At 42.4% G+C, this 22,677-nt stretch overlaps 1 protein-coding gene across 1 annotated transcript in view; it reads right to left on the bottom strand.

Annotated features, from left to right (window-relative positions):
- The window catches only part of LOC106587342 (disintegrin and metalloproteinase domain-containing protein 10), a 105,194-nt gene that overhangs the window by 73,309 nt on the left and 9,208 nt on the right, over positions 1–22,677 (bottom strand). Inside the window, exon 2 of the mRNA XM_014175660.2 lies at positions 1,151–1,301. Coding sequence (XP_014031135.1) covers positions 1,151–1,301 — 151 coding nt within the window. The remainder of the gene's footprint in view (positions 1–1,150; positions 1,302–22,677) is intronic.

The following is a 22,677-nucleotide window of genomic DNA, read 5'->3' as shown; positions in this document are numbered from 1 at the left end:
GGTGTCTGTTACACAAGAGGACGATACCCCCTTCCCTTCACTGGGAGTGAATCCACACAAAGGTCAGGACTCAGTACCGCTCCCGTGACAAAGGAGGGAGGACAGAGCTGGCAGAATAAATACACAGTCCTGTACTGACGGTTTGTGAACTGTCAGAGGAGGACAGAGAGGATTTTGCCCTGTTGGGAGGGTGAGGGTCAACTTAGTTAAGAGACAGGTGGTAACATGGACTGCCAGTCCCAAAATCAGTAAGACTATCTACCATCTGAAATAGAAACAGCAGATTATGTGGGGGGGGGGGGAGAGCAAGAGCGAGCTCCTGGCTATCATTCCCCAAACAAAGCATTTTGGATTAACCAAAAACCAGACAGCAGCCCTTCTCTGAGATGTATGCACATCTTTTCCATCTCTTCATATTAACCTCTAGGTTTGTGTTTTGAGAAGATGTGATTTGGAAAAACTCCTTGGTGATCATATCAGTTAAGGTCAGAGATAGCTGGAGACTACAATCGGCATGATTTATTAACCCAATAACCATCAACTCATCCCACATACAGACAGGCACAGAGTCAGCCTAGGACAGAATACTAAACGTTTGGTAGGAATAGGTGTGAGAAGTAGTAGCTTTCTGCAGGCTAATATAACACTTTAGGCCTGGTTACCAGAGAACACCCTCTGTCTTCCAGTAGGCTATCCATGCATCATGCTGGTGTACAATGCCAAGCCAGACTACCACACTGCTCTCAATGTCCCAGCCAGTGTGGGAAATACAATGTTTTCTCACAAGATTCCAGCGGTCAGGATGTTAAGATATTCCTGTAATCCAAAACCCCACACAGAGACTTCATTGGGCGATACCTCCCTTGAAAAAAGCTTTTGCTCATGCAGGAAAACACGTCACAGGTCAGTTATTTGCTACGAGCATCAACAGATTTGTTGAGTTGGGCGTGACGCTCGACTTACCTGATCTGTTCGTATTCTATCCAACTCCTCTGACTGACATTGTCATGTCATTCAATGATAAGTCAATTAATGGCATTACAACAATAAATCAGATGAGTTGGCTAAAGCACAACAGATTTGGCAACCAGGCTAACGCTAGATATCTAATGAACTTTTAATGTACAGTAGACTAAAGAGTGTGACGTACCTTCCATGTGCGTGGAAGTCAAGCTGCAGGACCTTGTCCTCGTGGGAGACGGCCCTCTTGGCTCTCTGGTGGTTGCTGTGCAGGGCCTCAGTGTCGTAGGACAGGCCCTCATAGTGGTGGATGTACTTGTTCAGAGGGTTTCCATACTGACCTGCAGGAACCGAGGTGAGAACAGGCTTTTAATGGCCAATTAAAATGTCAAACAACTCATTCCTGATAGGCATGGGGTGCAGTGACAAACCTTCAGAACAGCACTACCTCAAAACGTCTATAAGGAATTATTTTTAACCCGAGACCATGACACATAATCCCTCATTATGAAAGCTTTAGCCTTGACTAGATTCACAAGTATGTTATGAATAATACAACAGCAGGATGTGTGAATTTCTCTCGTTCTCACCATTGATTCAGACTTACTGTGTGTGTGTGTGTGTGTGTGTGTGTGTGTGTGTGTGTGTTTTTTCCATTTCATTCTTCTTTGGATGAAGATGTTACTTCCTCAATAACTATTTTTGGAACTAAGAATAGTTGCACTTTGAAGGACACCTGCGCCAACAAGATAGTACAATACTATAGAGGCCCAATGGTTATTTTCAGCTTAATATTTGGTTCATTCACTTTTCCCATTCCATCTAAAACTGCTGCAGCAAATGGTCAAAACAATCAATTGAAACAATTGGCTACCGCAAACACATTTTGAATGCATTCTTTGAGTGTGTGTTAGATATTTACAGTGTTGAAATGCTGGGGAAAACACCTTCCACAAGACTGCAGTGTGCTGCCAATGATATCCCCACTCCCCTTCCCATCATAGAGACCTAGAGTGATTCCCATCAAGAGCAGCTAGCTAGACACCCTTTACTCTGCCTCCTGCTGACTCAGACCACTTTATTATCTGACACAAACACCATTCTCATCATTTCCAGCTCCTAGCAGGGGTTCCAGGCATCTCTACACTGATGTGATCCAATCCCCAGCCCCAGTCTCATCTTCCCTCCCCCTGCTCTCAGAAACACATTACAGCAGAGAAACTCCGCCAACACAGAAAAATTGCCATTTGTCAAACTTCAGAGAGAGATTTTTTGTTTCCCACTAATGTTTTGTTTTTATAAATTTTAAATCACCAGAGCATTTTAAATTTGATGTACTGGGGGGGGGCAACAAATATATAATAGCCTAATTCATACGTTCGCTTTACACAACACCAACTCCATCATCAAGTTTGCTGACGATCAGGCCGATGCCCCCTTCTGTGGCCGTCATGCCCCTAACCGTTGCTGCAAAAGTGACCGTTGTGCCTTTGGGCTGAATACAATGATTATAAATTCCCTTCTTCCGGCTGCTAATCACCGTGCTCCGAAGCACCTCTCACTCACATGGCTCGCTCAGATATCTCAATTCTTATTAACCAATGAACGTCACGTGATCGGGTCCTTCTCACAGGCATTGCAGCTCTGAAGTAGGCTACTAATGAAGACACACAATAGGCATGCTGCAGCGCGCGTCCCTCTTATCAAATTCCGAGGCGCATATAAGATGTTAGAAGAACTGTCCACATTTACCGTTCGTCAGCCAACAAGAATGAGTTAAGAACAGCAAAATCACTAGCCTATGTCAATCTACTATCCCCCATGGGTAGAAAAGTTTACCTATTCTATTGGCAATAACTAATGCAACAGGTCAGAAGGTATAGATTAAAAATGTTGATAGCCTAATAGTTTATTTCTTCACATTCATTATAAACGCAGCAATTCGCACATGGCAGTAGGCTATTTGGCGCAAATGTTCCAAAATGCAATTAGCAGGAAAACACCGTTCTCAAAAGTGCAAATGCTAGCAGTTTCACATGACAGAAACGAAAATATGAATTTAGTAAGAGGGAAGATCTAAAGACGGTTTGTTAATATGACTAGGATTGTGACTTTCGCTGCTGGACAACGAAAGAAAGTTGAGAACATGAGAAACAGGTTTCAATGACATGAGGACGTGTTAAACGAAACCCCGTAACATTCCTATGGTCAGAACACAGTAAGACATGCTTCATAAAATGAAAAAAATAACTTCCAGATTTTAAACAATTAAGTTTATGGTAAAAGAGTTACAAAATGTTGACTGCATCCACTAAGATTGCAAGGTGGGTGATCTTGCAGTGTGCAACAAGCACTGGCACTTCTCTCCTATCTGAAGGAACAGTGACTGAAGTATGTCGACAGAATCAAGCCAATAGATATTATTAATGATCCTATATTATATTTGCCAAACATGACTGCCGTTTAGCACACACACACAATTAAAAGTCATTCAAGTTTGGCTACATTTTTAGGGGCCTCCCTCATGTCAGCATTGGTCTGGACATGACAGCCTATGTGCATTTGCTACAGCCTATCACCTACACTTTAACATGTAGGCGTGTGCGTGTTTTCCATTTCATCCTTCCTTGGATAAAGATGTTACTTCCTGAAGCACTGTTTTTGGGACTAAGAATAGCTTCACTTGTGAAGGACACCCACAAGATCCTACAGAGACCAAATGGTTATTTTTCAGCTCAATATTTGCTATATTCACTTTTTCCCATCCCATCTAAAACTGCTGCAGCAATAGTCAAAACAATCAATTGAAACAATTGGCTACCGCAAACACATTTTGAATGCATTCTTTGAGTGTGTGTTAGATATTTACAGTGTTGAAATGCTGGGGAAACACCTTCCACAAGGCTGCAGTGTGCTGCCAATGATATCCCCACTCCCCTTCCCATCATAGAGACCTAGAGTGATTCCCATCAAGAGCAGCTAGCTAGACACCCTTTACTCTGCCTCCTGCTGACTCAGACCACTTTATTATCTGACACAAACACCATTCTCATCATTTCCAGCTCCTAGCAGGGGTTCCAGGCATCAGAAAGTTTCCGACCCTTTGCAACCCTATTCCTACGTCGCCTCCACGTGACCTACTTGTTGTGTGTATGTACTGACGTATGTGGAACTGATCATGCACACACACACACACTGCATGTTAATGTTCTTAGAAATGTATGTCAATTGTGAAGTCTTTCGTAATGCATTTTTCCATTATATGTCGGTCCCCAGTAAGACTAGCTGTCACCATTGGCGTCGGCTAATGGAGATCCTAATAAATCAAATCAAGTTACTAATCTAGGCGGCAGGTAGCCTAGTGGTTAGAACATTGGGCCAGTAACCGAAAGGTTGCTGGATCGAATCCCCGAGCTGACAAGGTCAAAATATGTTGTTCTGCCCACGGTTCTCTGGTAGGCTTTCATTGTAAATAAGAAGTTGTTCTTAACGGACTTGACTAGTTAAGGTTATATTTATTTAAAAAAATATATTTAAAAATAAAAATCTATGCTTAACCACCTTTGAGGGTTTACACTCTCATTACCAGTTCTCAGGCTGACTTTCTCTAGTCTGTTTCCCACAGTTCAAATGACAGTCTTCTACAGTACATAGGAAACAAAACCTTTATTTATTTTTTTATTTTTTAAACAAATGGCTAAAACCATGTGCATTTTGTTTAATATCTACGGGGAAATCACTAGGATTTTATGCAGTCAGTTTCACACAGGGAAATGCTGATGAATGTCTTGCTCGAGCTATGTATGCAACTGGTTCACCTCTGCTCACAGGCAATGTGTATTGGAAGAGATTTCTGAATGTTCTTCGCCCAGCATACACTCCTCCAACCAGACATGCTTTATCTACTCATTTTCTGGATGCAGCGCTCAACAGAGTTCAAGTGAAGGTCAAGCAAATCATAGAGAAAGCAGACTGTATTGCAATCATCTCTGATGGGTGGTCGAATATTCGTGGGCAAGGAATAATTAACTACATCATCTCCACCCCTAAACCAGTATTCTACAAAACACAGACACAAGGGATAACAGACACACCGGTCTCTACATTGCAGATGAGCTGAAGGCAGTCATCAATGACCTTGTACCACAGAAGGTATTTTCACTGGTGACAGACAATGCTGCGAACATGAAGGCTGCTTGGTCTAAAGTGGAGGGGTCCTACCCTCACATCACACCCATTGGCTGTGCTGCTCATGCATTGAATATGCTCCTGAAGGACATCAGGGTACTGAAAACAATGGATACACTCTACAGGAGAGCCAAGGAAATGGTTAGGTATGTGAAGGGTCATCAAGTTATAGCAGCAAAGTGAGAAGAATAATAGCACCACATTGAAGCTGCCCAGCAACACCCGTTGGGGTGGTGTTGTCATCATGTTTGACTGTCTCCTGGAGGAGAAGGAGTCTCTCCAAGAAATGGCCATATCACAGTCTGCCGATATGGACAGCCCAATGAAGAGGATCCTCCTGGATGTGTTTTGGGAGAGCGTGGTAAGCAGCCTGAAACTTATAGCAGTTGCACGGATTGAGAGAGACAATGCCATCCTGTCTGCTGTTCAGACTCTGTTTGCAGATGTGAGAGAAGAAATCCGTACTGCCCTGCCCACTTTACTGTTGCTCCAAGCAGAGGAAACTGCAGTTCTGAAATACATAAAAAACCATGAAGACTTCTGCCTGAAGCCCATACACGCCACAGCGTACATGTTGGACCCCAAGTATGCTGGCAAGAGCATCCTGTCTGGTGCAGAGATCAACAAGGCCTATAGTGTCATCACTACCGTGTCTCGTCACCTTGGCCTGGATGAGGGCAAAGTTCTTGGTAGCCTGGCGAAGTACACTTCCAAGCAAGGGCTTTGGGATGGAGACGCAATATGGCAGTCGTGCCAACATATCTCATCAGCCACCTGGTGGAAGGGACTTTGTGGAGCTGAGGCTCTTTCCCCTGTTGCCTCCATCATCCTCCAAATCCCACCAACATTAGCTGCCTCAAAGCGCAACTGGTCCTTGTTTGGGAACACACATACCAAAGCACGCAACAGGCTGAACAATACAAGGGTTAAACAATTGGTGGCCATCCAGGCAAATTTGAGTTTTTTTTAGCCTGACAACAAGCTGTCCTCAACAAGGCTGGAAAGTGACAGTGAAGATGAGGCCTCAGTCTGATGTTCAAGAGGTGGACATTGAGGAGGTCCAGGGAGAAGACATGGAAGCCTGAGAGGAAGACTACCAAAGCTTTAGTTTCTAGACTATCATTTTACAGATGTTTATTGAAAACGTTTTTGGGAGATGCAATGGATCATTGGGGATTGTTCAATATTCCCTTTATTTTGTTGTTCAGTGAAATCATCCCATGTGAAGAGTCAACTCATTTAATTAAAAGTTCAATTCGTAACTAAATTGTTTTTATTTCTATTGGAAGGATTTAATCATTTGCAATTATGTCTACTTATGATAAACATTTTACCTTATGTTTCTGTCTCCATATGATATGGTAAATATATCCACTGCAAAAAAACATAAAATTGAAATGGTATTAATATTAATTTGCATATATTTCCGTTTATTCCCATGGAAAAAGTTCCCACCTCTGAATATTCCCAAAATGTGCAACCTTACCTGGGGTACACCATAATTTACATGTTTGACATTAAAGACAACCCTCTGAGTTCTATTAGATAGATAGCTCTGAATCCACGATATGGCTGAGGTTGAAAAGCCATAACACAAGTTCTCAACAACAGGTTATGGTCAATCATAGCTAAGGCTGCACTGAAATCGAACAGTACAGCTCCCACAGAGACATCAGGGATTGTAACATACTCTGTTTCAAAGAAACATGGCTCTCTCGGGATATGCTGTCAGTCGGTACAGCCACCGGGATTCTTTGTGCGTAGCGCCGACAGAAATAATCTCTCCGGGAAGAAGAAGGGCGGGGGTGTATGTTACATGATTAACGACTCATGGTGTAATTGTAACAACATACAGGAAGTCAAGTCCTTTTGTTCACCTGACCTAGAACTCCTCACAATCAAATGCCAACCTAATTATCTCCCAAGAGAATTCTCGTCGGTTATTGTCACAGCCATGTGTATATCCCCCCTCAAGCCGATACCACAACAGCCATTTTGCTCCTCCCTTCCTATAGGCATAAACTCAAACAGGATGTACCCTTGATAAGGACTATTCAACGCTGGTCTGACCAATCGGAATCCACGCTTCAAGATTGTTTTGATCACGTAGACCGGGACATGTTCCGGGTAGCCTCAGAGAATAATATTGACTTATAAACTCACTCACTGAATAATCAGCGCATAAAGAAGGAGATGTTGTACCCACTGTGACTATTAAAACCTACCCTAACCAGAAACCATGGATAGATGGCGGCATTTGCGCAAAACTGAAAGCGCAAACCACTGCATTCAACCATGGAAAGGTGACTGGGAATATGGCCGAATACAAACAGTATAGTTATTCCCTCCGTAATGCAATTAAACAGGCGAAATGTCAGTATAGAGACAAAGTGGAGTCACAATTCAACGGCTCAGACACTACACGTACGTGGTAGGGTCTACAGACAATCACAGACTACAAAAAGAAAACCAGCCACGTCACGGACACCGACGTCTTGCTTCCAGACAAACTAAACACATTCTTTGCCTGCTTTGAGGTTAATACAGTGCCACCGACACTGCCCGCTACCAAGGACTGTGGGCTCTCCTTCTCCGTGGCCGACATGAGTAAGACATTTAAACGTGTTAACCCTCGCAAGGCTGCCGGCCCAGACAGCATCCCTAGCTGCATCCTCAGAGCATGCGCAGACCAGCTGGCTGGTGTGGTTACGGACATTTTCAATCTCTCCCTATCCCAGACTGCTGTCCCCACATGCTTCAAGATGGCCACCATTGTCCCGGTTCCCAAGAAAGCTAAATTAACTGATCTAAATGACTATTGCCCGTAGCACTCACATCTGTCACAAATGCTTTGAGAGACTAGTCAAGGATCATATCACCTCCACCTTACCTGTCTAGACCCACCTCAATTTGCATACCACCCCCAATAGGTCCACAGATGATGCAATTGCCATCACACTGCCCTATCCCATCTGGACAAAGGAATACCTACGTAAGAATGCTGTTCACTGACTACAGCTCAGCATTCAACACCATAATACCCTCCAAGCTTATCATTAAGCTTGAGGCCCTGGGTCTCAACCCCGCCCTGTGCAATTGGGTCCTGGACTTCCTGACGGGCAGCCCCCAGGTGGTGAAGGTAGGAAACAACATCTCCACTTCGCTGATCCTCAACACTGGGTCCCCACAAGGGTGCGTTCTCAGCCCTCTACTGTACTCCCTGTTCACCCATGACTGCGTGACCATGCACGCCTCCAACTCAATCAAGTTTGCAGACGACACAACAGTAATAGGCTTGATTACCAACAACAATGAGACAGCCTATAGGGAGGTGGTGAGGGCACTCGTTAGTGTGGTGTCAGGAAAACAACCTCACACTCAACGTCAACAAAACAAACTAGTTCTCAACTGGCCTACCTGGTTAAATAAAAGGTGGGGGGGTGAATAAAAATGACCGTGGACTTCAGTAAACAGCAGAGGGAGCACCCCCCTATCCACATCGACAGGACAGTAGGGGAGAAGGTGGAAAGTTTTAAGTTCCTCTGCGTACACGTCACTGACAAACTGAAATGGTCCACCCACACAGACAGTGTGGTGAAGAAGGCGCAACAGCGCCTGTTCAACCTCAGGAGGCTGAAGAAATTTGGCTTGTCACCAAAAACAAACTTTTACAGATGCACAATAGAGAGCAGCCTGTCGGGCTGTATCACCACCTGGTACGTCAACTGCACCGCCCACAACCGCAGGGCTCTCCAGAGTGTGGTGCTGTCTGCACAGCAGATCACCTGGGGCAAACTCCCTCCCTACAGGACACCTACAGCACCCGATGTCAAGGGAAGGCCAAAAAGATAAATCAAGGACAACCACCCGAGCCACTACCTGTTCACCCCGCTTCCATCCAGAAGGCGAGGTCAGTACAGGTGCATCAAAGCTGGGACCGAGAGATAGAAGCTGTTTTTCAATCTCAAGGCCATCAGACTGTTAAAACAGCCATCACTAACACAGAGAGGTTGCTGCCTACATACATACTTCAAATCATTGGCCACTTTAATAAATTGATCACTAGTCACTTTAATAATACCACTAATGTTTACATATCTTGCATTATTCATCTTATATGTATATACTGTATTTCATACCATCTATTGCATCTTGCCTATGCCGCTCGGTCATTGCTCATCCATATATTTCTATGAATATATTCTTATTCCATTCCTTAGATGTGTGTATTAGGTAGTTGCTAGATTACTTGGTTAGATATTACTTCACTGTCGGAACTAGAAGCACAAGCACTTTGCTACACTCGCAATAACATCTGCTAACCATGTGCATGTGACCAATAAAATTTGATATGACAATCTTATCAATTTATTTCCACCAATCATTTGTGTCAGCGCAGTACATGTTGAGTGGTCTTCTCTATAAGCATGCTGAAAGTCTGTCACGACTAAGACATGAAAAAGGCTTACATACTTTTCAATAAAGCTGAGGAGTACCACCATTACTAACCGACTGCTATCAAAACCTGGTCATCAGTACGCCACACTCCAGAGTACGGCTGACCCAATTTAGTCGACTGCTCTAATAAAGGCTTAAAAAATAATAATGACTCTGGTACACATTTATTTTGTTTACATTGTTCCAAACATTCACAGAAATTATAGTTATCTATACAGCACATATAACATGCACGTAGCACTTGCTCCTTACCTTTTTCTTGATCTCCAGTATTTTCAACAACGAGTCACATTTATTCCACACACCTGACTTCTCCTTTACCTCCTGAGCAACCAGTAAACATGGCCCCATTTCAAGTTGATTTGTCACGGGGGGGGTTTAAGTCAGGGACAGCCCTACTCCAGAGTAAACCATACCACTAGACCAAAAAGCCATCTTCCACTCTGAGGTAAGGGAGTTTACTTTATAGATTGTCAAGGTTGCTCATAAGGCAAGGCAAAGACTTGGTGCACTCCAACAGTTGTACTATCTATGTGTATGTTTAGCCTATAAGCATATAGCCTAGATCAGAAGCTAGAGAGTTCTTTAGAATTCTCCTTACAGTGATTGTGGTTGAAATACATGAGGAAAACACCTTCACAGTTTGAGCAAAGCAAACCTGCACAGAGTAAAGAAAGGAGAAATCACTAAAAACTTTGTAGTCATCAGCAGCGTTAGATGGAGTGCTCTCCCGGAGGCAGCAGCGGCGCGGCCCCTGCTTCCACCTGCTCGGCTGTGATAAAACTCTTCACTTATCTAGTTCTGGCTAGGGGATAAACGTTGCTCGTTAACCTGTTAGGGCTAGGGGGCAGTATTGACACGGCTGGATAAAAAACATACCCGATTTAATCTGGTTACCACTCCTACCCAGTAACTAGAATATGCATATACTTATTACATATGGATAGAAAACACCCTAAAGTTTCTAAAACTGTTTGAATGGTGTCTGAGTATAACAGAACTCAAATGGCAGGTCAAAACCTGAGAGATTCCTTTACAGGAAGTGGCCTGTCTGACCATTTCTTGAACTTTTCCATCTCTATCTTTTACTAAGGATCTCTGCTCTAACGTGACACTTCCCACGTCTTCCATAGGCTCTCAGAGCCCGGGAAAAAACAGAATGTCGTCATTCCAGCCCCAGGCTGAAACACATTATCGCCTTTCTCAAGTGGCCGATCAAGGGACTCTGGGCTTATGCGCGTGACCCGACCGCCCCCGCCTTTGTGATTTTTTCCTCTGTTTGCCGAAAAGGAGATTCCCTGTCGGAATATTATCGCTTTTCTACGAGAAAAATGGCGTAAAAATTGATTTTAAACAGCGGTTGACATGCTTCGAAGTACGGTAATGGAATATTTAGAATTTTATTGTCACGAATTGCGCCATGCGCGCGACACTTCTTTACCATTTCGGATAGTGTCTGGAACGCATCGAACAAAACGCCGCTATTCGGATATAACGATGGATTATTTTGGACCAAACCAACATTTGTTATTGAAGTAGCAGTCCTGGGAGTGCATTCTGACGAAGACAACAAAAGGTAATCAAACTTTTATAATAGTAAATATGATTATGGTGAGTGCTAAACTTGCCGGGTGTCTAAATAGCGAGCCCGTGATGCCTGGGCTATGTACTTAGAATATTGCAAAATGTGCTTTCACCAAAAAGCTATTTTAAAATCGGACATATCAAGTGCATAGAGGAGGTCTGTATCTATAATTCTTAAAATAATTGTTATGCTTTTTGTGAACGTTTATCGTGAGTAATTTAGTAAAATGTTAGCGAATTCCCCGGAAGTTTGCTAGTATGAACTAGTATGCTAGTTCTGAACGTCACATGCTAATGTAAAAAGCTGGTTTTTGATATAAATATGAACTTGATTGAACAAAACATGCATGTATTGTATAACATAATGTCCTAGGGTTGTCATCTGATGAAGATCATCAAAGGTGAGTGCTGCATTTAGCTGTCTTCTGGGTTTTGGTGACATTATATGCTGGCATGAAAAATGGGTGTCTGATTATTTCTGGCTTGGTACTCTGCTGACATAATCTAATGTTTTGCTTTCGTTGTAAAGCCTTTTTGAAATCGGACAGTGTGGTTAGATTAACGAGAGTCTTGTCTTTAAATAGCTGTAAAATAGTCATATGTTTGAGAAATTGAAGTAATAGGATTTTTAAGGTTTTGAAAATCGCGCCACAGGCTGCAAGTGGCTGTTACGTAGGTGGGACGCAAGCGTCCCACCTAGCCCATAGAGGTTAAGAGTGGGACACTGACATGCATCGTAATTCCACACGAGGCTACTCTCTCTCCTGTGCGTCTGTCACTGTGTGGTGCCCTGTTACATTACAGGAGAGCGAGGGGACATTAATGTAGAACCAGGAGGCTTTTAAAGAGCTTTTAGATGCAACGGTCACACTTTTAGCAATCAGCACGGGATGGAAGCAGCCATCACTTATTCATTCAGTTCTTTTTCAGGTTAAAATGAAAGCTAGTCCCATAGGAACAGCACACTGGCTCCTGCTCATATGTAGCTCAGCTGTTGGCTGACTGATGCTATGCTGGCTGGTTGCAGTGTTAGAGCTTTATTGAGACTGTCTACTATACTGCCTGATGCTAGCTGAGAATATTCCTCTGCCCAGACAGCTTGGCAACACTGGGCAAATGGTCAAACTGCTCCTCTCACTAGTCAGTCCGGTCGGTAGGGCTAGACTGTGTGTGTCCAGTCTGGTGTCTCCAGAGCTGCCCATTGATGGGAACATGGTCCCACTTCATTCACACTGAGGGGCTCCTTAGGATCCTGCCGAAGTGGAAAATACAGCCTCTTCCCTGACAGCTGTGTACTATCAGAGTTGAGAGTGTTTAAACATTTGAATTTGAAAGGGCTCAAGAAATACTCAGGGAGAAATTACAAAAATAAATAAATAAATAAATAAATAAATCACATCTGCTAGACGAACACAAAAACACTTAAGTGCACAACAGTGTGGCAAAGGAACAATGTTTTTCTATGAAGGGAGAGCATTGACAGCAGACTATTTCATCTGGGGAGAATAAACCTTCATCTACATTCGATTTTCCTCTACCTCCAGAATGCATCTGTAGACTAGAAGTGGATCTGAGGAGATTAGATGAATAAACATCTGAAAAAAAGATTATCCTTAAAAAGGAGGGATATGTCAAAAAATACAAAAAAAGTAAACAGTTGCCACTTTTGTGAAAAAACAATAGCGTTAACGTTAAAACAAGAGGTTGGCGAGAGCCGAGGCAGGTAGGAATGTCTCCCAGACAGTCCCAAGCCTGGTAAATGAGCAAATCAACCCAGTCTCCAAGCTCTCCGCTGATGAAGCCCTCAGTTTGCAAGTCAAAAGTACGGCTAAGTGTGACAGTGGAGAGAACTGTGGAGGCAAAGCATAATCCTGAGAGGAGTGAACTCAGCTGCATGAAGACGGGCTCAGATTTAGACATAGGCCATCAATTTCCTTAAAGTGCTGTGACACTGAGATGCTAAAGAGCAAGCTTTGGCAGTGTGCCTCCACACAACTCTGGGTAATGAAGACAGAGCACGGCCAGGGACGGACTGGCTCTCACAGCGACACCAGGGCAGCGTCTCAACTCTCTACCACGAAGCGCGGTAGCCACGCTAAACAGGCTTACACACACACACACACACACACACACACACACACACACACACACACACACACACAGCTGGAGCACGAGACTCACCGCCACACAGAACAGCTTATCCACCAAGCGTTATCATTGGTCCACTCCTAGTCAACAAAGGCTTTAAAGAATGGTCAGATACAAACAGTCGAACACACCTGAGGATAGGAGCCAAATGAGTTGCTGTTTAAGCAGTCCACCTGCTAGCTGGCTGTATACTGGTTAGCTGACATCGTCATGAAAACAATGTGCATGCTTCTCAATGGGGCAGAAGGCCATGTTGTTGTGATTCTGGATGGCCAGATAGCTAGCAACAATGACAAGAAGCTGCCATGTGGGGACTCATAGGTGGCTCTTTTTGGCAAGTTTTATCTTGATACCATGTCTTGTTTTGAGGTGTTTTTACTGATGTCACGTCTATGCTAATATGGCTAATATTCACTAGCTAGCTAACAAACAACTGTAACGATGTATTTGAGAGACAACAAGCTCATTGTGCAAATGTATTTTTTTTTTAAATAAACATTGGAGACTAAATATAGTTTATATGCTGTTAATAATCTAAGCCAACCCTGGTCTGTCTTTCCCCATAGTTGCCAAGCGCGCCAGTTTTGTTGCTAAACAACCAACCCGTCTATAACGTCATACGCAAGGAGACTACAAAGTCGCCATACAAAAAACATATTCAAAAGAGATTGGCTGAGATGACCGGTTCCTTTCAGAGATTCTCACTGCTGTTGATGTGTTAGCCTACTACCTGAGAAGCTATTTTAAAACACCATTAAGAAATGTATGGTCATCAGCTAATGCTGTGTTTGATATGAAGGGGAGACTCCGTGCTTCACAGCTCTGGGAATAATTACCTAAAGAGAGGAGCTCACACAGCTCACACAGTGCTGCTGGGATAATGGTCCCACAGTAAAACACACAGAGACAGACTGTATTGTCATGGTGGCCCCAGTGTGCAAGAGTAAACTATTCAACAAGCAGGGGCCACACCCGTCCTGCCATGACATGTTCATGAACGAGTCAGGGAGAAAATATTCAGAGATTTACACTAGCTTTTCTTAGTCTATTTGTTGGGGGGAGGGCTAATGATAGTAGCAATCTAGACCGTGGCACACTGATGGACAGAAACACAGGAGCTGGTGGGCTTTTTAATGTGAGAACAAGGTTAGAAGATTAATCAAATCAGGAAACAGAGGGGCCTTGTATGAAAACAAAACAGAGCACGCTCAGATTGCCTCCATCAACCCCCATACATGGGCATGACATCTCCTATGCATTGTCCCACACAGCCTACTAACATGCAACACCAGTGGAATAAAGCAGAATAGACAAGAGAGAAATGCAATTATTTAACTAAAAAGACAGCTCATTGTATATGGCTCAATTTGGAAAGGGCTGGTATTTCTGAGAAGTGATACACATTAAATATTGACAACCCTATCATGCAAAACAGCCTTTAGTTTAATTGAAATGTTTGGTTAAAGAACAAGGTTAGTCCTCGTTTTAATATTTGTTCAGGCCGGGATGATACCAGTATGGCGATACATGTTTGTACCGTGGCAAGTAAACAAAACATGAAGTGAATTTAACTTCTTTAGGAAAACAGCCCTAATGTTGGAAACAAAACATCATTATGTTGTCATCCAGAGTCACATTTATTTAATTTCCAGGATATAGCACACAACTTAAATAGAGCAGATTCTGCTTCGTGTTTTCATTTTTGCCATGGAAATAAATATTGTAATACAGGCATCATCACAGCCCTAGTAATTGATACATTGATATATTGTAATACAGGCATCATCACAGCCCTAGTAATTGATACATTGATATATTGTGATACAGGCATCATCACAGCCCTAGTAATTGATACATTGATATATTGTGATACAGGCATCATCACAGCCCTAGTAATTGATACATTGATATATTGTAATACAGGCATCATCACAGCCCTAGTAATTGATACATTGATATATTGTGATACAGGCATCATCACAGCCCTAGTAATTGCAACACTGAAAGTTCTTTAGAACCGATGTTGCAACAATTTATTCAGTTACAAAAAAAGAAGAAAAGAAAAAAGATACCTTAAAACTTCATGACAATGAGACATCTTTTGCCCTCTATTGGTACAATGTACAGTTTCAGGGGATATGCCTTCCAGTGATACTCATTTTATCATCAGTTGTTAAACCTCTGTCCTAAAAGTGAAATATGTAGCCTGTTATGTACAAACCCACTCTAGCCCAGCCTACAGCAGCCAAAGCTGCCCAGGACGAACTGAATCAACAGGGAAACGGTCAGAGATGGAGTATGGCAGGAACACCACGGTCCCTTCAGCTGTCAGACCACATACGACTCCAGTGGATTCATGGATTTTTTTCATTGAGAAAACCCATTGGAGGAATGTACACCTAACTGTTACCATGGCACAGCCGTGCCTCTTGTTTTCCTTTCCGTATCACACCACATCTGTGTGTTGGGTCACTGTCCGGAGGAAGGGAGGGGCATGTGAGGACTGTGACCCCAGTGCTGAATATGCCAGCATAAGGAAGTGTTTTCATGACATAAAAAAATAACAGGGATAACTAGCAAGTCATTTATTAACATAATTTCCTCCCTTATCTAGCAGCCACAAAAAGTTAATGTAAAACCCTCTGGAATATTCAAATCGAGAAACAATATAAGCCTATGCCTAGCCAATACAAGAATTTTGTTTGCCTAGTCAAACCATTTGAATAGTGTTGCAGGTAGTCACTGACTTTGAATTAGTTGGCAGGGTAAAGGACACGGAGGGCTAACACTATTTGCAAGAAAAAATGTTGGCTACTCCTTATTTGTATCCTGCTGGAATGCACCTGTTAGCCCAAATTACCAGAGCAGTCAATGACAAGTAATGCATGTGGGCTTCATAGTGTAGGCTTGGTCAATAGTATTTCAGTGAAGTCTTCATCCTCACACATGGAGGTGCCAAGCTTGAAAGGCTAGATAGAACCCCTTGACAGGAACAGAGGAAGTGGAAACAGCTTGGGTCATGATGACTCACCCTTCCCATACATTAACATGCTGGGAAAAGGCAGGTTTTTTGACAGGCAAGAGGGCTCAGAGCTCCACCACTTGTTCTCCTGGTTGCTATTGCACCATACAACAACACTGTGAGTGATGGGTAAAACACTAGCCAACATCCCTGACAAGACATCCAGCCATTGACTACTGAGGGGTGAAAACATGGCATTGGTGGTTACTATTGTGGTGTGGACCAATGCCATGTCCACATGTAGGTACAATGTTCCTCCTCATTCCATGCATGCTTAGAAGAGGTTCATCTGAATTACTGTACAGGGTGTGGGGTCCATTGCTCATGTGATGCTAAAATAATTATGAAGCAGCCATTATGGCACACAGCACAATGTCTGCACACAATTCTAGGTTAGCCTACTGTGGAAAGTCAAGTCGGAGACCAAAGGAAATTGTGATGTGAAGGCATGTTTCTAGGTGCTGAGGGTTCAGCACAAAAGTATAACTAGACTAGGCACACACACACACACACACACACACACACAGAGCGGTTTGGAGTGGATTTCTAAATTCTAGTCTTACTGCTCAACATCCACTTGAGTATGATGCAGAGAGCAAAGAAACAAGAGGCAGGGCAAGTTAGTGGTCTGTGTTAACAAGCAAAGAGCCTAGTGATAATGAAGTCAGAAGTGAATGTGATGCTCCTTACAGCTCCCAGCTGAAAGGGATATTGCTGTGAAAGGAATAATGATTTGACACTGGAACACGATTTAAACGCAGGAGCCATTTTCAGGTCAATGTTAGACAATAATAAACTTTCAGGAAACTGATTTTCAAGTCAAAACACTAGTGGTAGAAGAACCATGCACTCTGAAAAAAGCCAGAAAAACAAACTGACAGGGAATGTTAGAACAGTCATTATAGAAATACAAATGTCAGGCACCATGTCACAAGTCTCAGAATGAACAAACTAGCCAACCATTTCACAGTTTCTCCACAAAAGAAAGCAGCAGAGGAAACGGTGTGTCAACAAACCAATGTGGTGAGTCTGATAAGCAATGACTGGTAGGTCCCTGTCAGTAAAACATCACTGGTAATCGTGATTGTTTAAGCTTGGCTACATGTTTCAGTTTCCTGAATTGTTGCTTGATGCGGTCTACTCTCACATAGGTACGTGTTTGCAAAAGGCATCAGTGTCTTAACAGCGCGATTTGCCAAGGCAGGATGGTCTGAGCGCAGCCCAATCCAGAAGTCTGGCAGTGGCTTCTGATTAAATTACATTTTCACAGAACCGCTTGTTGCAATTTCGATGAGGCTCTCTTGTTCAGATATCGGTAAGTGGACTGGAGGCAGGGCATGGAAGGGATAACAAATCCAGTTGTTTGTGTCATCAGTTTTGGGAAACTACCTGCGTAATTGCGCACCCAGCTCACTCAGGTGCTTCGTTATATCACATTTGACATTGTCCGTAAGCTTGAGTTTATTTGCGCACCAAAAAAATCATACAATGATGGAAAGACCTGTGTGTTGTCCTTGTTAATGCAGACAGAGAAGAGCTCCAACTTCTTAATCAGAGCCTCAATTTTGTCCTGCACATTGAATATAGTTGCGGAGAGTCCCTGTAATCCTAGATTCAGATCATTCAGGCGAGAAAAAACATCACCCAGATAGGCCAGTCGTGTGAGAAACGTCATCATGCAAGTGGTCAGACAAGTGAAAATTATAGTCAGTATAGAAAACTTTAAGCTCGTCTCTCAATTCAAAAAAAGAACTTGTCAATACTTTTCCCCTTGATAACCAGCGCACTTCTGTATGTTGTAAAAGTGTTACATGGTCGCTGCCCATATCATTGCATTGTGCAGAAAATACACGAGAGTTCAGGGGCCTTGCTTTAACAAAAGTTAACCATTTTCACTGTAGTGTCCAAAACGTCTTTCAAGCTGTCAGGCATTACCTTAGCAGCAAGAGCCTCTCGGTGGATGCTGCAGTGTACCCAAGTGGCGTCGGGAGCAACTGCTGGCACGCGCGTTACCACTCCACTATGTCTCCCTGTCATGGCTTTTGCGCCATCAGTACAGATACCAACACTTCTTGACCACCAAAGTCCATTTGATGTCACAAAGCTGTCCAGTACTTTAAAAATATCCTCTCCTGCTTTCCTGGTTTCCAGAAGAGGATGTCTTTCTTAATTGACCCCCCCCCCCAAAACGTAACAGACATAACCAGGAGCTGTGCCAGGCCCGCCACGTCTGTTGACTCATCCAGCTGTAATGCATAGAATTCACTGGCTTGTATGCGAAGCAGTAATTGTTGCAAAACATCTCCTGCCATGCATTGCCTGTATAGTTTTTTTTGCCTTTTCCCCCAGCCATATCCGCAGCAGCAGGAAGAATTAAATCCTCCACAATAGTATGGGGCTTGCCTGTCCTAGCCACTCGGTAGCTCAGCATATAAGATGCTTCTAATTAAATGGTATCTGTTGCTTTTATACATGTCTTACTACTCGAAAGTCATCTCCTGTGGCTTATTTTTCAAATTGCCATGTTTTGTTTCTAAATGTCTGCGCAAGAGTTTCATCTGAGTTGTGAGATAGTACTTTTGCACATATAAAACACACTGTGGCTGAGGAAAGGCACTACTCCCAATATAAGTGAACCCCAAATCAATGTAGTTCATCATATTTGCACTTCTTCGTCTGTGCTTTCCCGGGTAAGGGGGCAGTAGCTCTTCGGCTGCATCAGATTCACAACTGTCAGTGTCAATGCTAGCTGGGCTAACAACAAATTACTGATGTTAGCATTTGATGTCCTCGTAGAAGCAGAAAAACTTACGTCGTCAACAGGTAGACAGAGCTGGTATGTGACTCTGGACGCGGGCCTTACTAAATGGACTGTTTGAAAATGTGAAGAATATTTTTTTTAAATTATGAAAAAGTGTTAATTAAATGTGATTTTTTTATTTATTTGGCGTACCCCTGACGGCATTGCGCGTTTTGGGAATACCTGGATTAGTTTGGGAATACCTGGATTAGTACATATTAAAGCAAGACGCCTAGAAATGGTACTGGAGAGAACAAATATGCCTGCTTCTAAAATTAATTCAAATCCCTCAACACAAAAACCATTCAGCATCCATATTGCCGAGGTCCACAATACTGTCAACCAGGAAACCTATGACATTACAATAGCAGTGAGATTACATCGAAAGTTCTTATTTTTCTTCCCTTTACTCTCTCCCATAAGATCCTGTCGGGTGCATCACCGCCTGGTGCAGCAACTGCACCACCCACAAACGCAGGGCTCTCCAGAGGGTGCTGCGGTCTGCACAACGCATGATCGGGGGCAAACTACCTGCCCTCCAGGACACCTACAACACCAATGTCACAGGAAGGCCAAAAAGATCATCAAGGACAACCACCCGAGCCACTACCTGTTCACCCCGCTTCCATCCAGAAGGCGAGGTCAGTACAGGTGCATCAGAGCTGGTACAGAGAGATTGAAAAAAAAGCTTCCATCTCAAGGCCATCAGATTGCTAAAAATCAGCCACCACTAGCACAGAGAGGTAACTGCCTACCTACAGACTTGACATCACTGGCCACTTTAAAAAAAAAAAGGAACAGCAGTCACTTTTAATAATGCCACTAAGAATGTTTACATATTTTGCATTACTCATATATGTATATACTGTATCCTTCACTATGTATTGCATCTTAGCCACTCTGTCACTTCTCATCCATATATTTTACACTTTTTAAAATTTTATTTAATATCCAAAACATACAATATACTTGCAGTGAAGCCCCTCAACTACATCATACCAGTCATCCGACAGACTCCCATTCAGAGCGACACACAGAAGCATCCAGGGTCAATGCCCTGCTCAAGGGCACATTGACAGATCTCCCACCAGGGAAAAAAAAACGTGAACCCAAGATCCCCCCACAGTTCCCCAATAGCTGTCCCTCAACCACTCGAGACCCCTCCCACAGTCCACCCCCAAAGAAGAAAAATAAAAAATACAATTAATTCCATTCCCCACCCCCCAATGCACCAGCAACCAAGAGAATGAACTAAATTGAAAAAAAGACAGAAAACAGCAAACAATGCAAATAAATAACAACTAAAATCATTACAGCAATGCCAACTGAATATGTCTGGCACTATTACATGCATGTGTGTGTTCTTGTATGCGTTTATTTGAATGCGAGTGTGAGTATATGCATGTGTACCTGCACGGCATCAGCCTCAGGCAAACTGGCATTAGTTGTAAAAACACTGCCCCTCAGTGTCATTCAAACATAATAAAAAGTGTGTTTTATTTAGACTTTTATATTTGCCCATCATTCTAACTCCACTCCCACATGTCTCCAATTCCACATCCCAATCCATCTATCCACAGATTGCGAGTTGAAAATAAATACTTTTACTAAGAGTATTAGTAATTGACTGACCAGGTCTCTCCAGATCTCCTAACAGTACCATTTCTAGGGTTAATTTTAGATCCATTTTCAGCCATTCCTGAACCTGAGACCAGAAACAGGCTACCTACATTTTACTTTTTTTTTTGTCATTTTAGCAGACGCTCTTATCCAGAGCGACTTACAGTACTGAAAGCATACATTTCATACATTTTTTAAAAATTATTTCCCCCCCCCATACTGGCCCCCCGTGGGAATCGAACCCACAACCCTGGCGTTGCAAACACCATGCTCTACCAACTGAGCCACACGGGACCATGGGCAATACCAAAATAGTCTATTGATTCTGTATCCTCACAACAAAATCTGCAGAGCTTCGATGATTTTATGCACCAAATATTCAACATTTTGTTGGTGGCAAGAATTATATATAATAATTTTAGCTGAAAAGCACAAAGTCTTGAATCCTGCGTTGTTTTACATATCAACTCAATCACCCTGTACCATGGAATCGGTACATCAAAAATCTCTTCCCAACTATTTTGCAATCTGTATGGCACAGTTGGTCCTCAAATGAAACTGGTATACTTTTCTATTTTGATTCCTTCGCCAGTTTTGATCCTTTATATATATATATATATTGGGCAGACAGACCAGTTCCCTACCTCCTCCCGCTGCCACCTGCATCCTCCATTTTTGGGGTAATGCTGTAATCAACTGGTTGTACTATTGGATTGAGCAGACCTTCCCATGCACTTCTGATAACTCTACCATTCCAAATAACAATATCATTTAAGAACAAAATACCCTTTTCAAACATCTATCCCATAAATACAGGTATTTTTATCAACCAGCACATTTGAGTTCAGACATAATATTTGTTCTCTCTTTTCAGGGGGATGAAATTGAAATTGTAGCCAGCAAAGCAATACTTGTTTGAAAAAGACAGATACTTTGAATAAAGTATCATTTTCAATTAATCGAAAATGAGACATGGCAATCTGCACAAAGGCAAAAAGGCCATTTTTAAACAATGGATGAGCTTTTCTTATTAATCTACTCGAGAACCATTTAGGATTCAAATAAAACTTTTGAATGAGTGAAGCTTTTAGAGAGAGGTTTAGTGCTTTATATTTAATAATCTCAACCCACCCAATTCATAATATAGATAGGCTTGTTTTATTTTGTCTGGTTTAGCGTCCCAGATAAAGCGAAATATTATTTGCTCATATGATTTGAAAAACGAATCATCAGGAGTAGGCAGCGCCATAAGTAACTGAGTAAACTGAGATATGACTAAGGAGTTAATCAGGGCAATTTTTCCATAAATAGACAGGTATTTACCTCTCCATGGTTGCAGGATCTTGTCTATTTTTACAAGTTTTCTATTGAAATTCATTGTGGAGAGCTTATTTATATATTTTGTGATATGAATACCAAGTATGTCTACTTCACCATCAGCCTATTTTATAGGTAAACTGCAGGGTAATGTAAAAGTTGTATTTTTTCAAAATTCCAATAAAACTTGAGTCGTCGGCATACATGGACACCTTTTTAAGCCTTGGATTTCTAATCCTCTAATGTTGTTATTGTATCCGATTTTAATAGCTAGCATTTCGATGGCCATAACGAATAGATATGGTGACAGCGAACAACCTTGTTTCACTCCTCCTGACAATTCAAAACTCTGAGAAGTATCCGTTATTTACTATTTTACACCTGGGGTTGCTATACATTATTTTTACCCATTTTATAAAGAGATTTACCGAAACTGAAAAAATACAGGCATTTATAAAAAATAAAAAAATCCAGTCTTACTTGATGTTGATGTTCAATTATTTCTAGCAGTGGTCGTATATTATCTCCAATGTATCATCCATGTAAAAAACCTGTCTGATCAAGATGAACAATACCTGGT

Source organism: Salmo salar, chromosome ssa26 (genome assembly GCF_905237065.1).
Source record: "Salmo salar chromosome ssa26, Ssal_v3.1, whole genome shotgun sequence".
Lineage (NCBI taxonomy): Eukaryota > Metazoa > Chordata > Actinopteri > Salmoniformes > Salmonidae > Salmo > Salmo salar.
The sequence above is the reverse complement of the archived record's forward strand: the minus strand, read 5'-3'. Positions and strand labels throughout refer to the sequence as shown.